This window comes from Micropterus salmoides, unplaced genomic scaffold, assembly GCF_014851395.1.
Source record: "Micropterus salmoides isolate LMB-PRFRI ecotype aquatic unplaced genomic scaffold, ASM1485139v1 Ms_hic_scaffold_13, whole genome shotgun sequence".
Lineage (NCBI taxonomy): Eukaryota > Metazoa > Chordata > Actinopteri > Centrarchiformes > Centrarchidae > Micropterus > Micropterus salmoides.
The window spans coordinates 20,150,872-20,169,170 of NW_024040374.1; the positions used below are offsets into that span (position 1 = coordinate 20,150,872).

Consider the following 18,299-nt stretch of genomic DNA (forward strand, 5'->3'; position numbering starts at 1 on the left):
CAGATAAAAGCTGCAGCTAAAGCTCCCGTGTTTATGTTAAACTACTGAAAAAGTGAGGAGGGTTATCCCATTGTCACGTTAAAGATGATGCCAAGCAGATTCACGGAGCGTCGCCTAACTATGTTGAGGGCCTACATTACAATACATCAGCTCAATAACACTTTAATAGTAAGAGGAGCGCCTGTATTTTCGATGGTATTCAAAGTCACACTGTTGGAATTTCTAAATACTCTGGTATATTGTAATATCGTGATACTGCCTAAGCCTAGGATGAATCCTACTGACTTTGGTGCTCTGACCTTTCCTTTGACACCACCACGAAGTTTACATTTGTACTTTAGACTGAAATGTCTTGACAACTAGTAGAAGGATTGCCATGAAATTTCGTACACACCAAATGTATGTTTCCCTCAACTTTACTTAATTTCTTAATTTGTCCACTACTTCAGTTTATGACCAAAGACCTGACTAACTGTACTTGTTTAGTGCTGTTAAGCAGGTGTTAGAATCCTAAGAAATCCTCAGTGTATAATATTTCTGAGGATCTGTTGACAGAAATTCAATATAATATCCATAACTATGTTTTCAGTGGTATATAAAGACGTTGCATAATAAACCATTATGTTTTTTTTACCTTAAAATGAGCCATTTATATCTACATAACTGCGGGCACCCCCTTCTGTATTTTGCTGTCATTTTTTTTAACCATAGTCAACAACGAACAAACTACAGAAAGAAAGGCACACCTGTGCAATACCCATGCTGTCTGATCAGCATCTTCATATGCCACACCTGTGAGGTGGATGGATTATCTCTGCAAAGGAGAAGTGCTCACTAACACAGATTTTGACAGATCTGTGAACAACAATATTTGAGAGAAATAGGCCTTTTGTGTAGTCTTAGATCTGTGGGTTCATGATGAATGGGGGCAAAAACAAAAGTGTTTCATTTATAATTTTGTTCAGTATATGCTCCTGTGTCTCAACCTAAACTTTAATATTATGCATTATTTAGTGACTCAAACTAAAACAGTAGTTCCGCAGTTGATCAGTAGGTGGAGGCAGAAGACTGTGGTGGTCCTGCAGTTTGTCACACGTCTTTTGACTGACTGGATCTTGTGTTTGTGTTCAGGCTGTGTCTGGAGGTGAGGGTCTGCCCTTGGTGGTGCAGTGTGTCCCCTTGCCGTGACACAATGAGCGCTGCCTGTGCTTCATGGAGGAAGTTGAACAAGGTGAACCACAGGTGAAGCTGCAAATGGCAGGAGCTTCAGTTTATATTTGCTGTGAATCACTGATGATGAAAGTGCTCCTTCAAGTAACAATAACTGCACAAAACTCAGCAGCTGTTACCACATTAAAACACAATCAAATGGGTGAAAGTTAAAACAATTAATAGGTCATTTGAAAATCTTCAATATTTTGAGTTTCACTTTTCAGGTTGAACTCAGGCATTTTCTGCTCTTTGGATGTTAGGTTCATAATAAGGATTAAATAAATAACTAATAAACTATCAAAGGTAATATTTGTGGTTTCATTAACTTATTTTTTGTATTTGTTCACTTGTGTTTTGATTAATTCATGGACAAACCTCATGATTTAAAATTTCATCTCATATGTTCCCTTAATTAAACATTTTGCTTTAAAATGAAGTCTAAGTGACACTGACAGGCATGATTATATGATCTTGTTGTCTTTTTTCAAAATTCAGCATCCTGTTTGGACATTAGTAGATGTGACAAGCCAAGTCTGTTTTGCCATTCCTGACATTGTTTAAGATTTCCCATAATATACTACACGCTTAAGAAAAAATGTAATGTACGTCACCATTACGCAAAGACCACATGTGCAAAACGTTGATAACTATTATTTATAATTATCCATTCATCATCAACCGCTTATCCTGCATACAGGGTCGCGGGGGGCTGGAGCCAATCCCAGCTGATATCAGGCTAAAGGCAGAGTACACCCTGGACAGGTTGCCAGTCCATTGCAGGTCCACACATAGACAAACAACCACTCATGCTCACACCCAAGGACAATTTAGGATCACCAATCAACCTAGGTCCCATGGGAGGAACCCATACAGACACAGGGAGAACATGCAAACTTCACACAGAAAAGCCAGGGCAACCGGGGTTTGAACCCACAACCTTCTTTCTGTGCCGCCCTGATTTATACTAATCATGGAAAATAATAGTGTGTCCTTAATCATGTTTGTCTCTTTACAAGACCTGACCGCTTTCTGGGATATGATGAATAAAGGAAAGTAACTTCTTTCTTACAGAGTACCTTGTAACTACTGTTATTTGTTTCAACCATAGAAATGTTGAAACTTGTTTTCAGATGTTGGACTGGTACAAGTCAACAATAATGCACCCTTTACATACAAGATCCTCTGTCCCTTCCTCTGCTCGTCTGGGTCGTGATTCCTTTTTGTGAATTGCCACTTTTGATTTGATATTTCCAGCCTTTAAAACCTGTGCAGTAAATCTGTTTTTGTTGTTGAATATTTAATGAACTGAGTTTATAAAGTGTGGTGCAACTTCAAGGCACCCGGCAGCCATAAGGTCGCAAAACCTCTTTTTTACCTTCTTCATCCTCCACCTCTCCCTCTCCATCACTGTGCCACAGATGAGAACACAGATCATTTTCATTCTTATTGTGAGTGATTGTTGCACTGATGCCATAACAGGAAACCGAAAAGAGATAAAGGAGACTAATGACACATGGCGCCTCCATCTACAAGGCCAGCGCACCATGTCGTCATATTGTGATTACCCTGTGCTATTGTAAATATGTGTTTCTGTTGGGTTTACATAAATTTACATATGTTTTAAAACTCTCCTGGGATGGGAAACCATTAGGGACAATGTTGGTGTTTTCCATTACAATTGCCAATGTTTGCACCGCCGACTCTTTGAATGGAAATGGCCGTGTGCGCACGGTAGAGGAAGGAGGGCACATTAGGCAAGGAGGAGAGCTGGAATTGAGAGGTTGTTCTTAGCATTATCTGTGGCACATAGAGAGAGTGTGTGTGGCTCTCGCTGTGCCACTCAGTCAGGGAGCATTAAGCTTTAAGAGCCAGTGAAGAGACTCAGGTCTTCAGAGGGAACTTGACATTGTTCATAAATCCCTCAGGATCTGAGACAGAAGCAATGACAAATACGCACACACATGCACAAAGTGAACCTGAAAAATTGACCCAATAAATACATTTGCCATTTACAATTTAGCAGTCATGTGTATTATATTATATGTTAAAATCAATTTAAAAGTTTATATTCTGTAGCACTTTAAATGAAAAATGTATCAGCTTGCAAAATATAGCAGTGTAAACAAAATACCCACATTTAAAAGAAAAATTATTACTATTTAAACTCCATTTAATCCTAACATTATCTTATTTTATTTAAACAATACTCAATACTAGCATAAAACACTTCACTTTTGTGTCAGAATAAAGTAAAAAAAGAGTAAAAATACAGCGAATACAAAGCATGTACATTTGAACAAATGTGGATTGATGTGAACTCCCCGATAAATGGAAAAAATGGCAGAAAGTCAACTCCATCCATCCATCGTCAACCGCTTATCCTGCGTACAGGGTCGCGGGGGGCTGGAGCCAATCCCAGCTGACATCGGGCGCAAGGTGGGGAACACCCTGGACAGGTCGCCAGTCCATCGCAGGGCCGAAAGTCAACTCATAATGTGAAATATAAGTGAATATGACATCTCTTCTCACTCTTAAATAATTTATGGATGGTAAAATGGTGAAATGAAAACTCACTATCCCATTTTGTAATACGTTTTTTGGATTTTTTATAGGCCTTTTTCACAGCAGACACGTTGACACATCACAGTAGAAAAAGCAAGTATAAATAATAAAAATTCAGTGTCCTGGTGTTGTTTATGCTGGCTCACTGTCACACTGTCATGGCTTCCTGGGACACTTGAATAGAACAGTACCATCGTTAATGTCTCTTAGTAACAACCGCACTCTTCCAATCAATATGTTTCCTGGAAAAAAAACAACAACTTTTAAACAACAGGAAGAAGACATTCAAGACAATGGGACTGTTAGCCATAGCTACATATTGATAAGGGCTAATTCACTGATTTGTATAAGTGTAATTTATATTTCGGGGTGTGTGAATGGTGCATGTGTTCATGAAAGATCAAAAATACAACTTTGGTATTATGTTATACTTATGCTCCAGGTATTAATGTTTCAAACCCATTGAACTGACCGCTGCTTTGACAGCTGTCGTGACATTCAGTTGTCATTCAAGTTTTGAAAAGTTGTTTAAATTACAAACGAAAGGTCTCCATATTTGTTATAGTCACATCAAGCTCTTCGTGATTCATGACAGTGCTAAAGTGAACTGAAGTGTTTAAAGTTACATTAGCGATTTCAGGATAAAATCAATTGGTTCCTTTTTCATGTGAAAGCATATTGTTGATCCCACTTATAATCAACACCCAATTATACAGCCTTTTACAACTTTTAGCTACAGGTCTGTATATGATAAGCCCCAAAATAAACCAGCAAAGAGAGCCATGCTGCGTAATTTAAGAACACTTTATCAACTACTGACTGATGTTATGTGATTGAAAACTTTGTTGGTTAATGTTTGTGAAGGTCCTCAGTCATCCAGGTCATAGTAATCCAAAGAAGGTTATCAATGTGGTATCGATGATCTTGGCAAACAACTTGATTTTAACCTTCTTTGGATTTATCAGTTAATCCGTATCCGTAAGAAAACGTTCTAAATGTCATGATGCTAGATTAGATCATCAGAAAGTGAGACAGTACTCAAGGCTGTTTGAAAAGTTAGTTGTAGAGGGCATCTGGCCAAAGCTCAGCCTGTTGTAATCATACAGCAGAGCCCAACAGCCCTGGCAGGCCGAGGTGCACTTCTCATGTAACGTCTCATTGATAAGAGCAGCAAACACCTCATTTACAGGAACCTTAGACTATAAGATCAGGTACTTTAAAAGCCATCCAAACACATTCAGACCCTGTCTGTGTGCCTGCAAATAAAACACCTTGATATCGCCCCAACTAAACTAGGATGATTCTGTCTTAATGTCCCATTTCAGGGACCAAGGAGCCCATAGTCTTTATGGCTCCACAGAATTGCAGGTACTAATGTTTGACACAGCAGGGCTACTGCCTTTCAGATGATCAAAGTGACAAGTTCAGCGTGCAACCAGAGCCACTTACAGGAGACATCAAGAAGCAGCAAGATTGGCAGCTTTTAGGTCTTTGGTCCATTTCATCAGCCATTACTACCAGCAGAGGCGACGTGCTGTGGAGGACTAGTGGGAGGAGGGGAAGGCAGATTAACAGACAGCTGATACAGGTGTATAGGCGGTATCAAACAGCAGCTCTGTCAATACAGCAGGCTCCAAATTCTTCAGAAGGGGCTGGGATCCCCAAAGTATGCCCACCGATTTCACTATGACAGGATTAACTTGGAGCTCTGTATGATTTTCTCAGATTCTGTGACTCAACAATTCAGTGATCCACGTTCTATCGGCTTTAAAGGCCCCTATCCCAAGTTTCAAAAGCTTACCCTTCGGACAAGGGACACTCTCTTTTTCTCCCACATGGTTCCGCTTTCCCTTTTTTGCTGCATTCAGTTGTTCATCAACCGGTGCATCCTCGCCAGCTCTCCCATCCTCCCTTCTCTGCACATCTGCTGGGTTTGAGTTTTCCTTTCTTCCCTCCAGCGCCTTGCTTGGCCCAAGGCCCTTACAGCCAAATTGGTTTACATTGGAGAGATAAATGCTCTGCAAATGCGCTTAAACACGTACAGTAAAAAATGCAGACAGTGCGTGTCAGGATTATCACCCAAGTCAGAGGGAGAAAGAAGAGCGTCTCTGTAGCACAAAGCTGGGGAGCCAGAGTGAAGCCTGCAGATATAGTCCGTCTCATCCACTTCTCAGGAGAAAGAGAGGAGGATTTAGCATTTGCATGCTAGTCTGTAATTCCTGGCATTATATAACTTGTCGGCAACAATCAAACTCCTGTGGTATTGTGAAAGTATTGTTTCACATGGGTGAGCAAAGTGTGGAGTTACACTCTTGGGGGAAGGGGTTTTCAGTGGCAGCATGGAGAAAGCTGGTCCAAGATGCATGGCAGAGACCACCCTCTAAGCCCAGTCAAGAACTATTCTGCAACACAACCTCAGGCCCAACTACAGAAGGTAAACCTCAAATCTTCTCAAATTATTCAGCTTAGAGCATAAATGACTCACATGAACATGGAGAGTGATATGTTAAAAGCGGCTGATCCAAAGTGGTACGGCTATAGAAAGAAAATTAAATACAAATTTTTAGCCCCAAAGATCAGGTCTGCTTGACCATACAGATGGTTATTAAAGAAGACTCTTATTGCATTGCTAAATTGCATTTAGTATTTATTTTGTTTTAAATAAAAAGCATTTCTTCTAAGACATAAATCTTTAAAAAACAGTCAATAACATATACTTTAAATTTCAAATAAAGACTCAAATAATTTTCTTGGGCACTGAAGTTTTCAGTAAATGTTCTTAACAGGAGTAGATAATGACAGGTGAATACACATTTTGTTCTTTAGTGAGTATTTACGACAGCAGGCCTGGATAGTGTATGTGGGATACCCTGCAATGGTCTGGCTCATTGATTTGTTTTGTTTAAAAGCTTTCAGACAACAATGCAGGTCACATGACACATGAATAAGCTCTAACAGGTTGTGGCTAAAAAGACAATACTTAACAAAATCTATTTGTTTTTGTTTTTTACAGATCTCTATACTCAGGTCTCAATACAGATAAACTAGATTCTGAAGATTCAGGAAACAGCTTTCTCCCTCCCCACCTGCTGCTGGTTCTGTTGCTGTCGTCCCCTGGGGGACACCAAGCTGCTGTCCCTGTCCGCTTGAATCAGTGTAAAACCCCTTCACATGCTCTGCCATGGGGATTTGGATGTAAAACTTCCAAGAAAGACCACATATACCCCCTACCCCACCCCCAAAAAGCCCCCCTTTTCTCATCCCTACGACCTACCCCTCCCTCCAAATCAGCGCCGTCCCCCCCAGACCTCACATCACAAAGCCCTCAGAGCAAACCCAGCACAGAAATCATCGCACACCATTCAATCATTGTTTTTTCCCCTCTCTCACCCCTTTTATGGTCCCACTAAAGGTTTTAGCCGGGCAGAGAAGGAGGGCTGTCACTGAGGAAACCTTAGCCCATTGATGAAGTGACAGGAGCTGCCAGAATATGATCCTAATCCCGTTTCCAGCATTCTTTTAGCCCGCTGGCATCGCAATTCCTCCACACATTCTCTGAGCTGTCAACTAAGAAAATCCCTCTAATAGCGCATTGCCCAGATACACATCAAAGAGCTCCTGGAAACCTTCAGCGGCTTAGCTGCCATAGACACACTCACACACACTCTCTCTCTCACACACACACAAACACACTACTCCCATTAATTTACACCCAAATGATTTTTTCAAACCCACAAAACCCAGATATCGATGACAAATTGACCCCGAATTTAAAGAGAATGCCTGAAAAAAGCCCAAGGGTATTCGTAAGAGTTGTCCCCCAAATTATTTTTATGCTCTGTAACCTGCTCCATCCTAAACCACCCACCCCTCTCACCTCCCTCTCCCTAGTTAGACAGTGATATAATCTTTACGGTCATGGAGCGAGGAAGCGGGAAAAGACCAGGAAAAAACAGGTGTCTGAACTTTGCTGACTCCAGGAACCCTTTCAGTCCCATTTTATCTCATTCTATTCTTACTTAATCCATCGATATCCCAACCAAAGGTAATCTTCTTATTGCAAAGCATTCTGTTTCGGTGCAGCCGAACCTCGGCTGACAGGGTGGGGGAGGAGAGGGGAGCGGAGAGAAAGAGGGAGAGAGAGTGAAGAGTAGGTGGGTGGGTGGTGGATTGGAGACTCTTTAGAGCCTGACACTGTGCTTCAGTCATTTCATTTAGGATTAGTTATTCTGCACTGTGTGAAGTGGCAGGTTCTCCCCTATGTGGTGTGTAAACCTCACCATTGAGGATGGCGGACCTCCTGTGTCTAAATTATTTACGGTTCTTCAAGGTGTCTTCAGTGGAACATATTAACCGAACTTATTTTTTTTTACCATAAAGGGTTGAAGGTGATGAGTGGGGAAATCAGAACTGTTTATTAAGATTCAGTTTTCTGTCCGTCCCTCTCAGCGCTGTCAGCCAGCCAGAGAGGAGTTGGATTCGGCACACCCTAAACTAATCCCTCTCTTGTTACCAACTTCCTCTCTCTCTCTCTCTCTCTCTCTCTCTCCCTAGAGAGACTTGGAGAAAATGTTTTTGGGTTTCATTTTTTTTGATTTTCAGTGCTGTTGTCTGTGTGAGTGCATGGTTGTGTGCATACTGTTTGGATGTCCTGCTATGGAATTATTCCTGGTTCACGATCTGGACATTAAAGAAAACCTGCCATTACAAAAAATATTTTATGACATTCACACATCGGTTTTTATTTCCTCATTCAACCCCACATATCTAATTTCATACAAGAAAGGTTGCGTCATGTTTGTTCTTTTCTTGTGTTTTTAGTTACAGGTTTTGTTTTTCAGGGATGATTTCTTGAGTGATTTATTTTAGATTAAAGATCCTTCCTTTCCTCTGGAAAATGTCAAAATGAGGCAGTGGGAGTCAGTGCAAGCAAATATTTTCATATTCAAACCAACAACACTGAGTACATGAGTCATTCTTATTTGTGTGATTTATTCCCTTGCATTAAACAGATAAATTACTCACATTTTAAACAATTAAGAAATACATGTCTTGAATCTACAGTGATATAATACATAATGAATGGGCTTGTGCATCTTTTTGCTGAAGCTCAGAAAAAGAGTTCACTCCGGTAACCAAGTGAACAAAATATATATCAGCTGGGTTCATATTTATTTGTCACTGTGCCTCAACAGATTCTCCCCTTATCATTAGGTCCTTTGCTTAAAGCCACAAGTGAAAAATAAACTGAACGTTTCCTCTCAAATCCTTCATACAAAAGGAGACATGGAGTTTCTCTTTAGCCAGGCAGATGGGGGCGAACCCAGGGATATTTACAACGCTCAATGGATTCTTGCACGCTGAGCTGAGTGCTGTAACTTTAAACAAGGAGAGTCATTTGTTATCTACTGTACACCAAATACAGTTGGCTTGCGGATTATATTGAGTGATCTGAGCTTTGCTTCAGATATCAGATCTGATGTGACTTCATTCTGTGTCTTGCTGTAAGCCATGCTTCAGAAGGGTGCATGCATGCATAGTTCACGTTCAGTGGTTGATTTTATAGAATATTTTAATATCTTAGATCTGTCCTGGGATGAGACAGACAGCTCTGCAGTTCAAGACTTCCTGCCCCGACTTCACGGAGGAGGCTGAAATCACAGTGAGCAGCCAGCATTAGTAGAGTTGGCTTGTGTTGTTGACCAGGAGTCAAGCAGAAATCCACAGGCAAAAAGTACTGTTCAGTCACAAGTGCAGTCCAGGTGGGCTTTTTTATAATCTTGTTTTCTATTCAGTCTAAAAGATGTTCTTCATGTTCTGGTGTGCTCCCAGCAGTGAGCTGCATGGTCATGTGACGACAGGTGAAGAGGTCGACAACCAGAGGACCTAAACTGAGGAAAGGCGCCTAAAGTTCCTGCTTTTTGTGGTCATCATGTGTGCCTAAAAATATGTTATTTCTACTGTTTGTCATACTGCTTTGGTTTTGAAATTGGGTTTGAAATCTAGAAAACTGCAAATATTCTCACCAGTTGCTCAGTTAAATGACATGAAACAAGCACAAATTTGAAGTTTTGACAGATTTTGAAGAGAGGACTGAAATAATGGTAGCGGCCAAAATCTGGGGTATTTCTAATGAGGTTTTGGAGATGTGTTTGAGCTTCCTGGATACAGATAATGGCTGACAGCGGTAAGAGGTCAAGAGGAACGTGAAGGGGGGCCCAGAGTCACCTCCTGTGGACAGGGCCCATAATTCAGGTATGGCCCTGACTAGAGGGCAAACACGTAGACTGAGTAGCCTCAGTTGGGGAGTGTGTCCAGTCCCAGCGAGGCTGCATGTTGCTTGGCTCTCAGACGGAGGTTCTCAATGCTGGTGGTCTTGCTGTTGAGGCTTGCAGGGAGGCTGCCCGGTGGCGCCTGCAGCAGCGGGCTGTTCCATACCTGCTGGGCCTGAGACAGGGTCTGGTAGTACGACTGGCAGGGCAGCGAACCCAGCGGGGACGGCATGTTGACGTTCATGCCCAGATAGGGCAGAGAGGATGGTGTGCTCATGTCAAAGGACGGGTAGTGCACTAGGTTGTTGGTGGCGGCCATGTGCTGCCGAAACTGCTCCTGCAGCCGGAAGAGGCTGAGAGGAGACGAAGCGTAGGAGTTGCTTTGCGCCAAACCGCTGGTCGTGCTGCTGGAGGATGGCAAGTTGGGGGAGCACAGAGGAGAGTCTGAGAGACAGGAAGAGAGGAGGAGATTCATTTTTGTTTAGTATTTAGATGCCATTTCAGTAAAGTATCTTGTACACGACTATGTTCAGATTCATAAATGTGACATATAATCAGGGAATATAAAAGGAAAAGCAGCTCCATTTATCAGACAGCGATGTTTTTACCTGATGTGGGGCTCAGCCGTTTGCAGGATGGGGAGCTGCTCGCCTGTTGTACTCCCCCCTCCCCCTGCGTTTCCTCCCTCAGCTTCCCCCTTGCCTCCCCTCTCATTTCATCCTCCTCTCTGTCAGCATTATCTTCTGCTGCTGACTCGCTGTCCGATGGCTCGGGGGAGGTGACGTTGACTTCCACGCTCATCTCTCCAGGCTGGGGCTGTGCGGCTGCCAGCCTCTCTGTCTCTGAGTGACAGGACGAAGAGGAGGAGGGAGGGGGAGGGGTGCGAGCCTCAGGAACCAGGGTGTTGGTGTTGCTGTTGAGGTCCGTCTTGGAGTCCTCTGTGGAGCCCTCTGCAGCTCCGGACACCTCTTTCTGTTTCTGGAGCTGCTCCTTCTGCAGGCTGCGTTGCTTCTTGCGAAACTTGGCCCGGCGATTCTTGAACCAGACCTGGCAGATAGATGGATGGACAGATCAGTGCTTGAGTCAAGGACTAAAACTAAGTGGACAACTTTAAAGCACAGCATATGATCGCCTTGTCTTTACATTTTGCCTATCCATTTAACCTTTTAACGATTTAAGATTTCCTTAAGTTCATCTCTTAGCCTTTAAGCCGAGCAGTGCAACAGGCAAACGGTAGGCCTACACAGGATAAATGCATTCTGAGGGTTTTTTTACCTGAACGCGTGCCTCAGGCAGGTTGGTGCACATGGCCAGACGTTCACGCATCACCACATCAGGGTAGTGGGTCTTCTGGAAAGTTTTCTCCAGGGCCTCCAGCTGCTGGGCGGTGAAGGCTGTCCGACTGCGCCGCTGCTTTCGGTGCTGGGAGCCATACCGGGCCTCTAGGATAATGTCTTGAAATGTGCAGCCGTTGAGAAACAAGAAACACGACACAGTTTAATTGAAGGACGGGTCAAAGGACATTCAAGCACCCAGAGATCAGTACACATTGAACGGGTGCTAACACACAGTTAAAATGTTCAGTCGTTGCTTGTAAAAAAATGGAAGAGGTGAAAGACATTGGATCATTGGATCAAACACTGAGCAACAAAATGAGAAACTGATTCTTACCAGCCAGTCTCTCTGCCAGAGTGAGGGCATGCACGGAGGGCCTGTAGTCAGGTGCGTGCTGGGCCTGTTGCGCCGCCTGCTGGTGAAGGTTGTACATGGCGCTCAGTGAATTCATGGCGTGCAGAGAGTAGCCGTTCACCCCGTAGTGCTGCATGGCCGGCGAGCAGTCTGCAGAGAGGGCGACAAGCAGCAGTGAGAGTCAGACCTCTTTACTAAAAAAAAATAATCTTTTCTAGTTATAGCGTTATTAAAATGCGCAATCTTCAATGCTTTTATGATGTTTGCTGTAGCCTGACTAACTGAAATGGCAACAGGTGAACTACACACATTAAAGATTGCGCTCCAAAGGAAAAACTATTCCCTTATTGAATCAAAAATAAGAGTTAGGGTAATTCTAATAGTTTCAAAAGAGATTCAGAATTTTGCAGACAGGGTTTGTTTTTAAGCATAATGAAACGGATTTTATTTTAGGAAAGAGCGTTTTTTCCCACGAAGGATTTGCCACCATCAGCGGCACTTACACCGTTCAGAAAAATAAAATATAGGCTATATTTATTTGAAACTTGAATTAGCCTTTGTATTTACCATTTGATCAAAGCTTTCAGGAAGTACAATGTTTGTTTTTTCTATCCACAGCGCAAGATGAACAGTGGTGCAGAAAATGTAGCTTATCCAAATATTTTGTCAGTTCCGTTCAGCATTGAAAAATACAATGTAGCCTATATTTTGCATTTTACTCACTCAAATAAAATGTAGCATCTGCCTACTACAACAGTTAAAAAGTGGGCTACACTATTGTGCACATTTGGTCAATTAACATGCTCACAGTAAGCATTAAATCCGTGCTGAAAACAATAGTCTGATAATTGTCTAATTTGGACATAGTGGTACACAGATATGGTGTGAAAATTAATTAAGTGTCCGATACCTGTATCATTTATTATTATTATTATTATTATTATTATTATTATTACTACTACTACTAGGCTATTAAGCAAATTGATCAACGATTGGTCAGGCTGGTAAAAAAAAACAAAAAAAAACATAGGCTACATCTTACCGTCCACACAAAACAAAATAGGCCCATTTAAATTTATTCTGACCATTTTGCTGTCTTATTTCACCATCTACGATTACATTTTCAGTCTGAAGAGTTTTTAATTGAAAATATTTATTTTGTGCGCTCTGTGGCGCTGAAACGCCGCTGAAGCTCCGCAGGCTGGACTGACAGCAGGTGCCACAACGTATTTACTTTGCTCCCTGAGAGTTTGACTCGAGTGGGGGGGGGGCGTTTATTTCAATCTGTGGCGGGTCCCAAGTCAGTTTCCGGTGGCTGGAGGCTGACGGAGATGTGTGACAGGTCTTCAGTGAAATGTGCACAAGATCCCCAGTTGGGCTCCCCTCTAATGTGGGTGCAAATAGGTTCCAACTACACGAGGCTATTAATTTATCATCAAGCCGACATGTGAAAGATGGGCCAGCGTGTGTGTGCGTGCGTGTGTTACTGTGTGTGGAGTGACCAATGCAGAAAAAAAATTTTCCTAGCGACTATTTCATTGCATTATTTTAGTAAATCAGTCTGTATTCGTGTAATCTGTTCGATTTTTTTTTATCTGCAGCTTAAAAATTCAACATAACGCTCTTCTTTCAGGACAATGTCACACAGCCTCGGGCTCTGATTTAAGCGTAATTATACTAATTGCCGTGGATTTATAAGTTATAGGCTACAGCACTAAAGATTGCCTTGGGGCCGGAGCTCTGTGTGCAGGGCGTCAATTCAGCAGCACTGAAAATCAAGCAGGAGATGAATGGGGATAATTAACCTAAAGTCAATTAACAACTTGTAGCCTAATGTTAAACAGAAAGAATTTCCTTGACACCTTTCTAAAAAACGCTCAAATATATCTAAATAATAATCTTCATTTGTCACAAAACTCCGTGTAATTTACTGATAACATTGAACACTTTTAATCGATTAACGTGAGTAAAAGACACTCCCGATGTTAGGCTGCTGTATCACTGGTGTTATTGGGGACCTCGGATGGTCGACGAACTGCACTTTTGAAACACATTTTGCCGAAGACTTCGTGGAGTGTGAAAGGCAACAAAACTCCACTTTAACAAACAAAACAATGTCACGTTAAAAAGACCCTTAAAGCAAATTTTACGGTTTTAAAATAAGACAACAGGAATACGATCATTGCAGTGGTCCAACTTCGTCCCAGCAAACTTCTTACCTCTCTTCTCTCTGCGTATCTGAAGTGAAATATCTCCACTAAGCAGCCCGAATATTTTCCTTTCAGATCTCCTTCTCTAAAATCCGCAGGCGGTTGTTCATGTTTTCATTTCATTAGTTATTTTCATTCACTTGTGACATCCTGAGAAGGTCCCGGTCGCTCCGCTCCGTCCTCCGGCTCGCCGCTCTGTGGATGTGGGAGGATGCTGAGCTGCCATCTATTGGCCTTTAAAGCGCTGCGGGTGGGGTCACCGGGGCGCTCAGACGCTCCTTCTCTGTGCCAATCACGTCGCTTTCCTCCTCCATCACCACCACCACAGCCCCTCCGCCTTCCTCCTTCACAGCAGTCCTCATTTCATTTTTCTGCATGTGAGGTGCCGACTTTTGTGCTGGCGTTGTTGTTGTTTTGGACGAAATAAAATAGGCTACATTTTTGTGTTGTCTTATTTTTTTGAAGGGATTTTTCTTTAAAAAATGAGAATTAGTATTCTATTCTATTATTATTATTAAGCTCACTGTTTTTATTTTCGGATAATCGGGTTTCTATTTCGTTTTGAGGATGCAGACTGACGCTAAAGGAGAAGCTCCACCTATAAATAGCATATAAACTTTTTAAATAAATCTCAACATGACAACATGTATTTTAAGGTATTCCAAATAATTATTTAAGGTATTCCAAATATCCCAGTTAACCTATAACAGCCTTGCCCTTATTCATATTTATGTGATATAATTTTAAAAAATGAGGGTGAATCTAAAATGTGTTACTCAATAGGAGCTAAAGCCAAGTTCAAAGTGCATTTATGTTTTTTCTTGTCTTTTTTTTTTTCATAAATATTTTTTGGAAAAATATTTTTTACGAAAAGGCCTTGCTACTGATTCCTTCTTTTAACCACAGTAGTTTTTAATTGTTTTTCCAACTCTCAAAATATTCTCAAATGGCCATTTGTTGTTGGCCAATAGGCAACTTTTTAGATGGCTTTTAGCAACCATAACAAATCAGAAAACTAATTATATCCTCTAACTACATATTTACTTTAGCAGATCTTCAATGTCTTTAAGCAAATAGGAGCGTTTTAAAAGGAAACCCAACTCATTAAATGCTTGAATTCAGCCAAAAATGCCTATAACACAGGTCTTAATTAAATGATATGCAAATAGTAAGTAATGGCCTATACTAGCCTACTCTCTTGCAGTGACTTGTGCAAGGTTAATTCCTTGCTTTAATTTTATTTCCCTCCTGCCTCGATGTGACTGCATTTTTGGTGGGAATGCAGCTGAGATGGAGAGATGCAGGCTGGGCTACACTGCTGCCTCCAGCAGCTTCCCGGCCCCGAGGGATTTAGGTTAGGATTGGGTAGACAAGACGCCATTTCACCCTCCAAAAAAATGTCTTAAAATGACTGCTGGTAAGAGGATTAAAACAATAATGCCCCTCTCTTCTTCAAGGTTTTTAGAAAAGATTTCTTCTCCCGAAGAAAAACCGTTTAGGCTGGAATTAAGGGCAGCGAAAAGTAGCCTTTTAATGTAAAGCTTGCATATTTTGCCGAATTTTCTCCTAAAGAGTGAGAGAGAAAGAGGAAGGTGGGCTGGAAGTTGTGGTGTTAAACCCCAATGGGCTACTCCATTTCTTTGGCCACATTCATTTGCAGGACTCCTGACAACAGCCTGCATGAGAAGAAAATGTTAGACTCTTAAACGTGTTTGCCCAAAATTCACCTTATACTGTTCAAGTATTGTGCTCACCTTTATTTTCAGTTTTAATTGAGTTTCTTATATACAGCTGGGAAAATCCAAAATATGAAAAAACAGAACTGAGTGAATGAGTTTACTGTGCGTTTTAAAGCAACAAGTGGATATCAGTGCGTAAATGGATGGGATACAACGATATATTTTTCTAATGTTGTTTTTTTATTTTTTTATTCCGACCTTATGTCTTCTGCTTTTATTGTCAGTATAGCTGCAGAGCATTTGAGCATAGAGGAGAAAAAAAATCGGATTAACTTGTGAACTGATGGAAATAAGAACTTAAACTGGAGGTAAATCTGCCCAGTGTCTCTTTGTGGGGACCGTTTCTAAAGCAATTAAAGCGAGAAGGAATTCCTCCCAGCTGCTCTTCCTCAAATCAGCTTTTTTAAGGACCTTAATGCGGGCTAATGTCCAGCACGGTTGAGGGCTTTCATGCAAGTGTCAAGGGGGCCTGCTATTAGAGTGATATTAGGCCAGTGGAGCACCAGCCCCTCCTGACCCTGCAGGGTTGGAGCAGACAGCAAACTCACGCTGCCTCAGTGTTTATACAGCTTTTTCATTTTTAGAATGTGGTCAACTTTTGTACATTTAATCAGAACAAAATCTTAATGAAGTCTCAGACTGGTGAAGACCTATGGACTAATAATAATAATCAAAAGTCATAAATCTACAGTTTTCTGAATTGTTTACTTTGGAGTTGTGATGCCTAATTTTTTATGTTATGTTATCCATATACACTCCAGAGTGACTTTCTAAATCTAGGCATTTGTTTTATTATATATTCTAAGGTAAGGGAAACAATTAGGAAAAATTATTACATTTTTAAGCATGTATTTTAGGTTTTTAAACCCATTTAGATTTCAATAGACCTTTTGTAGCACTTCCCAAGACCTGTAAGTGAGTTGTATAAATGTTCTGACAACAACTGCAAACAACACCTATTTTCATAATCGATTTATTTGCCTGTTATTTTTGCGATTAATGGTTTGGTCCATTTCATGTCCCTAAAAAGAAAATATTGAAAATAAATGTACCAAAATGTCCCAGAGCTCCTGGTGATTCCAACAAATATCTTGTTTTGTCCAACAGTCCAAAACCCAAAGATAATTATATAAAACAGAGAAAAGCAGCAAATCCTCACACTGGATGAGCTGCAACCAGCAAACTTTGGTATTTTTGCTTGAAAATTACTTAAACAAAAAATCGATTATAAATGTTGTTTCCTATTAATTTTCTGTTAATTGATTAATCAACTAATTGCTGCACAGTTCTTCTGACTGTAAAAGACACAAACCATAGTTTCAGATCTGTTATTTGGCAGAACAATATTGGTGGTTTTGAGGCCTAATCATGATGATGATCCTGAATGCAGCCTGCAGTTTACCCATCTCTTTATTTACCATTTTCACACTGCTTCTCATCATGATCACCTTCAGGATCTCAGCACTGCTCTCTCCAGGCTAACTTTCTAAACCCCAAATTCATCTCAGATTTCTGTGGATTTCATTGGTGCACTCATTGTTCTCTTCACCCTGGCTGCATTCAAGCTTTATCATGTTAAAGCCTCTCCTCAGATCTGAGTTATCGTCTTTGCTCTCAATCATCCTCCCGCCTGCTTTCTGAATATCAAAACTTTATCCCTGCATCAGGACTTTGGCAGCCTGAATCGAAGCTCAGCCGAGGAAGCTGCAGCGATTTATAAATCATGTTCAGTTTTTAATCAGGTTTATAACGCATGAACGTTTGTAATTTTACCCCTCAAATGGCTCCCTATATTTCCAAGTAGCATTTTACATCAAATCGAGGAGAAAGTTGATGCCTTCAGCCTTCAGAGCCCATTAACTTTTATCATTACGTTTTCTTTAACTTCATGAATATATTAGCTTCCAATCCAGCTGCTCTGTCCCACACATGCTCTTAGTCAAGGTTAGCTTGTGCTCATTTGGGTGAAATTAATCATTTTGATGTATGGTTTAGAATTGACTGCTTCCTTGGGACTTGTGTGACTGGAGTAACAAAGCAAACTTGCCATTAGCAGTCCTCTGGCTGTGTATTAGCCGGACATTTACCTTTAAGACTTTCCTTATATGTGTTATATGTTGTGGTACCTGATTTAAATGGACACATCTGTAGCTCCACAGCCTCTTGTTTTTTTTCAGAAGTCCGTTATAAGATAAGATCACACAGACTCTTAAACACATCTAATTGTACACTACTCTCAGTCTCTGATTTATAGGTTGACATCTTTTAAATCTATATAAATCATCTATTAAAAACACCAAAGTCACAAGTATTGCAAGACAACATTCTCTTTAACTAAAGAAAAAGGCTAAAGCCTATTTACTGTTACTGTGACAACACAGACATCAGGCTTCTACGTTATGGAGTTCCACTGCAAAGTTGTGTTGTAACATGTTGAACATGTTAGAAAACAATTGCCAATTTACACATCAAGCAGACTTTAAGCAGCATTAGCATTCATTTGGAGTTGTGTTTCTTGCCACCCGACAAATAATAGTCTAATATTGCTCTCCTCTTTGCACTGGTTTGGTTTCCACCAACTGCCCAAGACAAATTTCCCTCAGGGGACAATAAAG

At 41.1% G+C, this 18,299-nt stretch overlaps 1 protein-coding gene across 1 annotated transcript; it reads right to left on the minus strand.

The window, feature by feature from the left end:
• Positions 1-8,525: 8,525 nt before the first annotated feature.
• On the minus strand, positions 8,526-14,142 carry LOC119900819 (diencephalon/mesencephalon homeobox protein 1-B-like). The gene is made up of 5 exons (XM_038716077.1): positions 13,955-14,142; positions 11,718-11,885; positions 11,322-11,500; positions 10,655-11,093; positions 8,526-10,490 (listed from the first exon to the last, which is right to left on the minus strand). The coding sequence occupies exons 2-5, from the start codon at positions 11,869-11,871 to the stop codon at positions 10,072-10,074; spliced, it is 1,191 nt and encodes a 396-aa protein (XP_038572005.1). The 5' UTR covers positions 11,872-11,885; positions 13,955-14,142; the 3' UTR covers positions 8,526-10,071.
• Positions 14,143-18,299: the final 4,157 nt, after the last annotated feature.